The sequence below is a fragment of the Glycine soja genome, chromosome 12, assembly GCF_004193775.1.
Source record: "Glycine soja cultivar W05 chromosome 12, ASM419377v2, whole genome shotgun sequence".
Classification (NCBI taxonomy): domain Eukaryota; kingdom Viridiplantae; phylum Streptophyta; class Magnoliopsida; order Fabales; family Fabaceae; genus Glycine; species Glycine soja.
Genome location: NC_041013.1, coordinates 9,891,988 through 9,903,081, shown reverse-complemented (window position 1 = coordinate 9,903,081; position 11,094 = coordinate 9,891,988). Strand labels below are relative to the sequence as shown.

Sequence of the window (11,094 nt, the reverse complement as noted above, 5' to 3'; positions counted from 1 at the left end):
GGGTATCTATAGTAGAACAAATTTTTTTAATAATCAATGATTTTTTTTTTGTGAAAAGGTTCTTACATATTTATATTTAAATTGGATGTGTAATAAAAAATATTTAAATTTAATTATACAAATTTTATATGAATGATGTTTATATTTCTTTTTATATTATTTAAATTGGATGTGCAATAAAAAATATTTAAATTTAATTATACAAATTTTATATGAATGATGTTTATATTTCTTTTTATATTAAAACATCTTTCCATTTTTCAATCTGAAAAGTATAAAAATTATATTTTTAAATAATTATATATTTCATTTATGTTCTACTAATCCATATTTATATTCATATGTTATGTGTGTAACCGTAATGATTAACATTTTTTTATAATCAATGATTTTATGTTAAGAAACACTTGAATATTAATATTTAAATTTAATTATACAAATTTTTTAAGAATGATATTTAAATTTCTTTTTATATCAAAATATCTTTTATTTTTTTAATTTGAAAGTATAAAATTATATTTTTAAACTAATATATATTATTTATAGTATGTCAATCCATATATCAACTCATCACACAAATATTTATAATAGGACAAATTGATTTGGATATATTTTTGTAATCATTTTTTATGTAAAGATATATATATATATATATATATATATATATATATATATATATATATATATATATATATATTTTAATGTGTACAACTTTTATTGAATGATTTTTAAATTTCTTTTTATATCAAAATATTCTTATTTTTTTAATTTAAAAGTATAAGAAATTATAGTATTTAAACTAATATATATTTTATTTATATTGTGTTAATCTAAATGTATAAATTAAAATCCAAATAATTAAAGACACTCAAACCCCTATTTACTCAATGCATTGCAAGGATAAAAAAATCTAGTGTGAAATAATGGGGAAGCAAAGGTTTGAAAAAATAGATAGACTTAAACGTGTATATATTTCCTTTGTGGGGAGGTTGACTCTTACTAAATCAATTTTGAGTGTTTTTCCTCTATATACTATGCGATCTCAATTAATCCCGAGATATGCTTGTGATAAGTTAGATCAAACTTGTAAAATCTTTATTTAGGATAACATAGATAGTGCTAGAAAAATTCATAGGAAGACTTACAACTCTATGTAAGCCTAAAGAAAAGGGGGATTGAGATTGAGACAAGCAAGGCATATTAATGATTCTTTCATGATGAAAGTGGCGTGGGATTTGTGCACTAAATCGGAGAGTTTGTGGGTAAAAGGTGTTTCAATCTAAATATTCTTTTATTACAATAATATTTTCATATTTTTTCTAAATTACAAATATGTTTGTATGCTTTTTGATAGTTTTTTTTGGTGAAATTTTAATATTTTTATTTAACTTTGACATTACATAACTTTTCATTCTCTTTCTCTTTACTTTAGATACTTTTTACTATTTTGACGATAACATTTTTGAATGTGGCGAAAATAATATTTTGAAACAATTTAAATAGCTTTTTTTTAAGATTATAATAAGCATAGTCATTATTTTTTTATTCTTAAATTTAATTATTTATCATATTTAAAAAGAAATTGTTTAAAAACTTTATATTTACTAAAAAGTATTGCATTCTATTCATATTATTAATAGATTCTTTTCAAGTTTTCAACTAATGTTAAATTTCCACCTCTCCTTAAAGTTTTGGACAAACAAATTTTAACTCTCTTTTAAATGAGATATGATAGGCTCAAAATGAAAAAGAAGAAACAACAATTAAGTTAATTAATGTTTTTTAAATATGCAAAGACAAAATCAGTTGTAATAAAATAAATGAGATAAGGGAAGAGAGAATTACAAACTCGATTTATAGTGATTTGCCTACTTTCCGTGTCTACGTCTAGTCCTCAAGTAATTCACTTGAAATTTTTCACTAAATTCTTTATTTGAACATACTTTGGGATTCCTCACCCTTGTGTTCAAGATTCTCATAAACCAAGAGACAAACAGTCTCTTGATTACAATTGAGTATATGAGATGTACATAAATATTTCTCTTCTTTAGAGTAGATGATACAAATTGAAGTTCCTAAAAAAATTCTCAATAGATTTATAAGTGTTTGACCAATAGTTATTTAGAGAGAATTTGACAATTAAGTTTTTTGAAAATCTCTTTATTTTTTGAAGTAAAAACACATACACATAGATGTGTCTTTTCAAAAAGTTTGTCTGAAACTTCTTTACTGGTAATCGATTACAGCTGGTAAACGATTACACAGTTACATTTTTTGAAGAGTTGTGACTTTTCAAAAACTTTTTTGAAATCTCTTCGCTGGTAATCGATTACATAGATCAAAATTCAAATAAATTTATGTTGTCATGTCACCAGTTCAAATTTTCAAAATGTCTATCTTCATGGTCTATCTGGTAATCGATTACCAATTCAAAAATATCTTATTTTTGAACTGATTAAACTTTGATAAAGGTATTTTGATAAAAGACTTTGAGACCAAACAATTATAAATAAAAATGAGATTCTTTAACAATTTAACTAAGTTCTTATATGTGATTTTCTTGATCTTGTTTGTTGACTTGAAACAATCTATGCTTTCATTCTTTTGACAACATCACAACCTGTATGATTTACAAAATATAAGAAAAAAATATTCTTAAGAAATATAAACAATATTTCTTTATAATAATTTGTTTTATTTAATATGTTAAACATGAAAAATTAACATTTTCAATTTTAAATTCATGAGCAATTAAAATCTCTAATTTGTGCTAAAAGTCCCCTTAGACATGCTTTTATTGTCTTACACTAATTTCTTAAAAATTATAGTATTATTTATATAATAAAATTATATAATGCTTTTTGTAGTATATTGTCTTTGATTTTTGTTATCACATCAATCACCTTATCGTAATGGTCTCTGTTATTGTTCTATAATTCATTTTTTTGGTTATATTTGTATAAGTTTTATTTTGAAATATAATTACATTCTTTAAAATGTTATAAATTATTGTTTTATTCCTTTCAATAAATAAATAGATGATTCTTTTATTCTATATTCTGTATGTTTTACAATTACAAACTGGCTTTCTTTTAAACGTAAGTATCTCTGCATGTGTTATTTTAAGTATGATTAATTAAATGATAAGCACAAAAATAAAAGTTTATCAATTTTTTTATTTTGACTAATATAAAAGTATAAACTCAACGTAATTTTGGTTATTTTAATTTTATTTTTTGAATTATTTTGTTTGTGATGTAATTATAAAATATAAATAATTTATTGATGAGATAATATGTATCCAATAAATTAAATATATATTTATTGTTGTTGGTTGAAATGAAAAGATAAAATGAAGACATTATTGTTATTGTAACAGCAGGCAGCGCAATATATGGAATAATAGTGAAGTAAAAAATATCTCAAATTATAATATAAAGTGTTTCATCTTCTAATAATGTTGAGATACAAAATCTTAGGATCATCAATCCAATTTGTTTGATATTAGGATGCTTCATTTCTTCACTCTTGTCAGTTTTGAATAATAGATACCAAGCTGATCCAATGTATCATTATTTTTTCTTTGTTTAGTTTTCATCAATTTACAATGAAACGTTGGACCTTGTTCTAGTTGAACATAAACATGATTTTGGTCTAAATTGACAATATTATGAATAAACTTTGCAGGGATCATCTAAAAAATTTAAAATATATATGTTAAAATCAGATTATAATGATGCTAAAGAAATATCAATTAAACTCTCACCAATGTTTCGCGATCAGTAGTCATTGATTTTGTAATGTTTCTTGTCTATCCTAAATCATTGTTAAATTGTTGCAAATCAATTTCATTATCAATGATGTCATTGTTGTCATCTTTGTGTTTATGTAATTGTAAACAAAAGCAAGAAAAATAATCATAAATTTAGTATAAGTTTTATACAAAAGGTTTGCAATATAAGTAGTAAGGAATGAAGAATGATAATAATAACAAACTCTATGAACGAATGATAAACTATACGAAAGAAAGAAATGTATGTGTAGTGTGTGAGATTCCAATATACTAAAATGCATTGTGTGTTTTTTATAGTCCGATTATTTGTAAAAATATCCACATATTAAATTTATTTGAATGCTATATATTATGATTGGAATATAATTTATTTTAATTGAAACGTTTATAATTTATTAGGAAGAATTTATTACTTGTTTAAATAAATTTATTCGTCGTTTTGATGAATTCTTTTTTTTTTAACGTTTCATTTGTTTATTTTTTTAAAAAAATTTCAGTATAAGGTTATCCTTTTTATTTCAACAGATTTGTCAAAATGAGTTGCATGTTTTAAAATATTTTTAAGAAAAAATTGAAATTATTTTTTAAGCTTGAATAGTTAATATTTGAATATTGATTATTTTCGTTAATTATTTTTTTGGGATTGATTTAGGAGAATTAATTATCATTTAATTTGGTATGTTAACGTTGGTAATTTAATATTAATTAAGTGTTTATTTTGCCAATTGGATTCATAGTGTTATGAGATTGGTCATCAGTATTGGTTTAATCGATAATGATAAGAATTAGAATGTCGTCATTCTATCGTTGATTTTTTTCATTTTTGTTTACATTTTTACTTTTTAAAATATAATAATAATTAAAATGTATATTATTGTGAATTCAGCATAAATAAAAATAAATAAATTTTGAATTGCTAATTTAACCTCAACTATTTTTAGTTAAATTTTTTTAAAAGTTTTAAATTTAAAGAGAGTTGTTGTAATAATTTTTAATGAAAGCATTTATAACATTTTTGCAAGTTAAAATTTCAACAAAGTATTTATGATATTTTTTAATAATTAAAATTTTTATAATGAAGAGTTGCAGAATTTCTAAGGAATGGAATGCACTTGATTCCAATTTTCAATACATGTATTTATTAAGTTATTTCGTTAAAAATCTATTTAATTTGATTTATATAATTAATTATCAACTTTTATAGTTAATTTATAACTATACACCTAGTTTGAGAAGACATGTATTTTATTTGAAAATCAAATAATTGGGAATTCGATTATATATTATGACTTATTATATTTATAAGTTAAAAATCAATATATAAACTTAATACAACTATATCAGACATCATCACGAAATATTAATATTTCTATAAGCTAAAACAAACTTTTAGCTCACCATTAACTAATTTATAAAAGTTTTCTCATATAACTTATGTAAAAGATGAGATCACAATTATAAATTAACTAATAATTTACTAATAAAAATTCATTTCAATTATTTCTTTTTATTTTCTTCAACAGACCATAAACAAACTTAATTTAGTCAAACTAGATTACAAAACAATGAAAAACAACTATATAAACTATTAAAATCCCTTATCAACCACACTTATACAAGCACCGGCCTAAGTTTTAAAAAATATGATACTAAATGTTTAACTTTTCACCAGACTAATTATTTCCTCTTATTTTATTTAGGTGTGTGCACTCATCATGAGAAAAAAACAAACTAATTTTATTTTATTTAAATTATGTCTATTTAACTTTAATTGTATATATAACTAATTATAATAATAAAAAAGTGTACAAAGATATTAAAATCATTTTGATCTTTATGACCTCAAAATCAATTTTGATTCAAAATAATCAAATAATATTCATTTTAAAAATCACTTTTTTATATCTGTTATCTAAATAAAATTATGTTATTTCATAATCAATTTTGATCATAATTAATTCTGGTAAAATCAATTTTGTCATGGTGAATTCAAATACACACTTAATAATATGATCTAAGTGCAACACAACCACAAATCCGATAGAAAAGGGAGAGACAATGAGCTGAGAAAGAAAGAATGCAGTTTGAAAATGGAGGCCACCAAATTGAATGTTCGCGTTACAACAAAAGAAGGAATGCAAGCACCTTAAGAAAACTAACGTGTAAAGCACACCAACGTTAAAACGGAAGCGTGTTTATTATTATTATTATTATAAAAAACCAGACATGAATATTAAAATCCCAGATATTAACGTGAAAAAAAACGAAAACTTTGCCAACCAACAAAGCATTGAAAGCAAAGTCACCACTCTTGAATCTGTGGCCACCCAGATTGAGAAGAATGGCCAAAACAACAACAAAAGTACTAAAACAACACAATCTCACCACTCTTTCTAGAAAACCCTGTTCCTGACAACACCTCCTCATAACCCTCAAACTCAAACACATCATTAACAAAAATTCCAATCACTTTGAATCCTCTCTCTCTTTCTCTCTTGTTCTCCTTGAAACTAACCATCTCTTGAATCTGAAGTTACCCAAGACTTGCCTTTCAAGTGTGTTCAGTTTCATGTATTGGTCTTATATTGGTGTATTTAATTTTGGGATGACATAGATCTTGCCTTGGGAACAGTAAAAGAAAGCAGAAAAAGCATGTTTGCATCTCTACAGGTGAAATCTGAGGTGTGGATTGTTCTTTTTTGAGTTAAAATTCCAATATAGGAGTTTACTTGTAAAGAGACCGAAGATTGACTTATTGTGAAGTTTCCTCCTCCTTTTGCGCCTTAAAAAAAAATTGTTCCTTTCTGATTTGGGAGTAATCAGATCTGAGCCTGTTATCTAGAGGTGGGTCCCAGCTCCCCTAACCAAACCTTTGTCAATTTGTCATATATCATATGTTACTTATTTAGCTCCCAAATCAAAATCTTTGGCATTGAGTGTGGATTGATGCCGATTTAAGATAAGCATCTTTGTTTGAAAATTATGTTTTATCCTGCAGAAAAGATGGACCCTTTTCTGCATATGTGGTAACTATACTTGTTAAGAAGGTGGATTTGGTTCAATTGCTGAATCATTGTAGTTCTCTTCTTATCTTGCAAATATTAGTAGGGTTCTTGCAGATTTGGGTTTAAACTCATCTGCAGGAACTGAGAACAGGTAGAGATCTTGGTTTTTGCCCTTGAAGTGAAGGGGCTCTGAAGTTTGATCTTGGTTTAGCTGTGCCACAAGAGTATGAGGAAAAATGTCGGTTCTCATTCAGGAAGGATGTTTAGTGATAAGAAGTGGATTCTCCCCTTTTTTGCAAGTTTGATTATATCTATGAGTCTAGTTCTGACAGCCATTCTTGGATTACTTAGTTCTGATGGCGGGGGAGAGCAGTCACCATTTGAAATCATTTCCTTCAAGAGATCAGAGGATTCAAGTGGATATTTTGTGGAATCAGATATAGAGAAGTCCTTAAATGTTAGTGTGGTGAAAAGGGAGGCACCAAGGTTTGCATATCTTATTTCAGGCACCAAGGGTGATAGTCATAGGATGATGAGGACATTAGAGGCAGTGTACCACCCGAGGAATCAATATATCTTGCACTTAGATCTTGAGGCGCCACCCCGGGAAAGGTTGGAATTGGCAAATGCAGTGAAAGCTGATCCAATATTTCGTGGGGTGGAGAATGTGCGTGTTATGTCTCAATCCAATTTGGTAACTTATAAGGGTCCTACGATGATTGCTTGTACCCTCCAAGCTATTGCAATATTGTTGAAGGAAAGTTCAGAGTGGGACTGGTTTATTAACCTCAGTGCCTCAGATTATCCCCTTATGACACAGGATGGTTAGTAACTGACCCTTTATCTGCTTTTTGATGTTATATGTTGTTATTATTGTCAAAATGCATATGCATAAGCTACGACTTTCTTGGTCATGGGAGGACATAGTGAGCCTTTACAAACTTTTCTTTGGATTTGAACACATGATGCTATTTCACTGAGGTTTTAAAAAGCTTGAAAACCATATGGTATTAGGGTGTATTGTTATGATGTGTAGCAATGTCAAGTAATAGACAGGCTACTACATCTTGTGTAGTTAGTCTTTAATTTTTAGCAAGTTGTGGCTTTATTTCCCTTGAGCACCACACTTTTGTTTTGAGGACAGAAAACTTTATTAAAATAGGCAATGATGTTTTAACAACAGGAAACAATTATTGAAGTTCATCTTCATCCATCGTGATTATTACTGATGTTTCAGGATGGGTCTCTATATAACATCATTATGTTTGTTTAAACAACTAATGATTGAATTAATGGGTTACGTACTCTCAAACACAGTTGTTGCTTTCATCTTCATGTTACATGTCTTCCACTTTAGAAGGCTAGCAAGTAAATTTGGGCCTGAGATAATGAAATAAGTTCATTTTCCATTTTCATTCCCTCATTTATTTACTTTCTCTGTAATTCTATTGTTTAATTGTGTTGCTAATTCCTGGAAATTCTCTTTCTAATCTTCCTTTGAATCTTCCATCCCTGTCATGCCTAAAGCATAATTGTTCTCAGTAATTCAGGGATGAGTCTTGTTCCTGAAGTAAAACAGAAATTATCTAGATCATGAAGCCTCTATGATGTGCTTTAGGGTAATACAGTCTAATAGTGTAAATCCTTATAACCCGACTTTGGTTTGGTACCATTCAGGCTATTTTGTTATTGAAATTGCTGCTAGCATTCGGTGCTTTCCCTAATCCCCAACAAATGTTAGGGTGTCAATTTGAATCTACATAAGTTAGCATTGTCTAGCTCTGTAAGATGACAACAAAACCCATGCTTTATCCCACTTGATGTAAAATTTTGTAGTCTTACTATTGAAGATTTGATATATGCCTTGTTACCCGTACCATTGCATTCTTGAATTTCTCCTGGAGTTTCTCCAGGTGCATTTTGTGCAAATATTTGAGAGATTTGTTTGGATATTATGAAGGTCACTCCAGTTGATATCTGCTGGATTACATTCATAATCTAGAACTTCTAGAACAGAGATGCTAAACAAGGTCTTCATTACTAGAGAAGATGTTAGATGATGCTTCTTTTCTATAAATAGTCATTGTTTTTGTGGAAGGTCTGAATCTTCTTTTCCACAAAAGCTATGCACTCTAATCTAAGTGGATTTCTCGAGTTTGTATCTAAAGTGAGCAAAGGTGTATCCTATTTTGAATTAATTAAAGTGCATTGTGGTCTTAATCCTCTAAAGTTAAGGTTGATTACTAATTACGTTTGCTCACTTTAGAGACAAACTTCACAGGATTTTTTTCAGTCCAATCAGTCGCTGAAGAAACCACAACTTCAATTATGAATATATTTGGGACATGGATTATGATATGATTAGGCTTATTATGATATGATTAGAGCTACTATACTGCTGAAATGATGGTGAAGTATGAGCTGGACAAAAGCGTAAAAGGTTCAAGATAACCCCCCTAAAGTAGATGGATTAAATTCATACTACAAGTCTAAACTTGTTTTGGGCTGTTGTCAAATATAAAATGAATTTAGTGTTGACCAAAAATGAAAAATTAAGTTTCTACTTTCTAGTACCTGCTTAACTGCATAACAATTTGCTTGAGGGTATTTTGTACTCAATAAATCGAGTCTTCTGGTTTTGGCATCTTCTGTGCTGCTAATATATTGATATTCTGTCATTTGGCATAAATCAAGATTTATATCGATCATTCCATGTTATTTGTAGTTTAAGTTTGATTGAATTGCCTATAGGTATCAATCCAAGCATGCATGAAGTTTACTCCTTGAACCTTCTAGATGCTCTGTGAACTCATCTGATATTTGCTTTCCCGCTTTTGCAGATTTGCTTCATGTTTTCTCAAATCTGTCAAGAAATCTCAATTTCATTGAACATACACGCATTGCTGGTTGGAAACTGTAAGTGAATTGCTCTAAATTATATTCTGCATGTTTTTCTCCCCTGGTAGTTGATTGTGATTTCCTTGTATTACTGCTTATATGCAGGAACCAAAGAGCAAGACCCATCATTATTGACCCTGCTCTTTACTTATCAAAGAAATCTGATTTAGCATTGACTACTCAAAGAAGAACACTTCCAACATCTTTTAAACTGTTTACTGGTATGTCTATATCTATTCTCTATAAACATTTATAAATTTTATTTTCTACTGCAAATTTAAAGTAAGATACCCTTTTAAGGTTTAACAGCCCTAGGATTATACAATATTAATCGGTATGGCAGAATCCTATATTTTTGTCTTATGCTATGTGAACAGGTTCAGCTTGGGTTGTACTGACTCGGTCCTTTGTGGAGTACTGCATATGGGGATGGGATAATTTTCCACGGACTATGCTAATGTATTATACAAATTTTATCTCCTCGCCAGAGGGATATTTTCACACTGTCATTTGTAACACTGAGGAATTCCATCACACGGCGATAAACCACGATCTTCACTACATTGCTTGGGACACTCCTCCAAAGCAGCATCCCATCTCTTTAACTGTGAAGGACTTTGACAAAATGGTTAAAAGCAAGGCACTCTTTGCGCGCAAATTTGCAAAGGAGGATCCAGTGTTAGACAAGATTGACAAAGAACTTCTGGGGCGCACACATAGATTTTCACCTGGTGCATGGTGTGTTGGGAACACAGATGGTGGGGCTGACCCTTGTTCTGTTCGTGGCAATGATACAATGTTTAGGCCAGGACCTGGTGCTGAGAGGCTACGTGAGCTGCTTCAGGTGCTGTTATCTAAAGAATCTCTAAGCAAGCAGTGTTTGTGACAAAGACGTACCCTCCAAGTAGGATGAATGATGTCAAGTGTACATAAGTCTGATTATAGATCATATATATCTGATGTAAAAGGTCAGAATTTTGTGTTCAATATATGTTCATATTAACAATCAACAAGCACTCACATCAGCAGTTTTGGTGCTTGTTTCGGTCTAGACATGCTTTTGGTTGCAGTGCCGGGCAACCATTTATGCAATTACAACATTTTTTGTTGAGTTACAAAATGGCCATTAAATTTCAGTGGACTTTTGGTTGGTTATGCGGTGGATGTGTGGTAAGACTCGACAGGATAAAATTAGAAACGAAACTATTAGAGAGAGGGTTGGAGTAGCGCCTATTGTAGAGAAGATGGTGGAAAATAGACTTAAGTGGTTTGGGCATGTAGAGAGAAGACCGGTAGACTCTGTAGTGAGGAGAGTAGACCAGATGGAGAGAAGACAAACAATTCGAGGCAGAGGAAGACCCAAAAAGACTATAAGAGAGGTTATAAAAAAGGATCTCG

General features: G+C 28.9%; 1 protein-coding gene across 2 annotated transcripts; it reads left to right on the top strand.

The window, feature by feature from the left end:
* The first annotated feature begins 6,039 nt into the window (after positions 1–6,039).
* Positions 6,040–10,851, top strand: LOC114380010 (beta-glucuronosyltransferase GlcAT14B-like). Of its 2 annotated transcripts, XM_028338891.1 has the most exons (5): positions 6,040–6,637; positions 6,792–7,622; positions 9,639–9,714; positions 9,802–9,917; positions 10,074–10,851. In XM_028338891.1, the coding sequence occupies exons 2-5, from the start codon at positions 7,025–7,027 to the stop codon at positions 10,580–10,582; spliced, it is 1,299 nt and encodes a 432-aa protein (XP_028194692.1). In that variant the 5' UTR covers positions 6,040–6,637; positions 6,792–7,024; the 3' UTR covers positions 10,583–10,851. The 2 variants fall into 2 exon arrangements, with proteins under 2 accessions (XP_028194692.1, XP_028194691.1); XM_028338890.1 differs by having other exon boundaries at positions 6,040–7,622.
* Positions 10,852–11,094: the final 243 nt, after the last annotated feature.

Bases quoted from the DNA above. Each gene is read 5' to 3' on its own strand.
- LOC114380010 (XM_028338891.1), top strand. From the start codon at position 7,025: ATGAGGAAAAATGTCGGTTCTCATTCAGGAAGGATGTTTAGTGATAAG. The intron at 9,715-9,801 runs GTAAGTGAATTG...GCTTATATGCAG, and splicing joins CGCATTGCTGGTTGGAAACT to GAACCAAAGAGCAAGACCCA. The intron at 9,918-10,073 runs GTATGTCTATAT...CTATGTGAACAG, and splicing joins ATCTTTTAAACTGTTTACTG to GTTCAGCTTGGGTTGTACTG.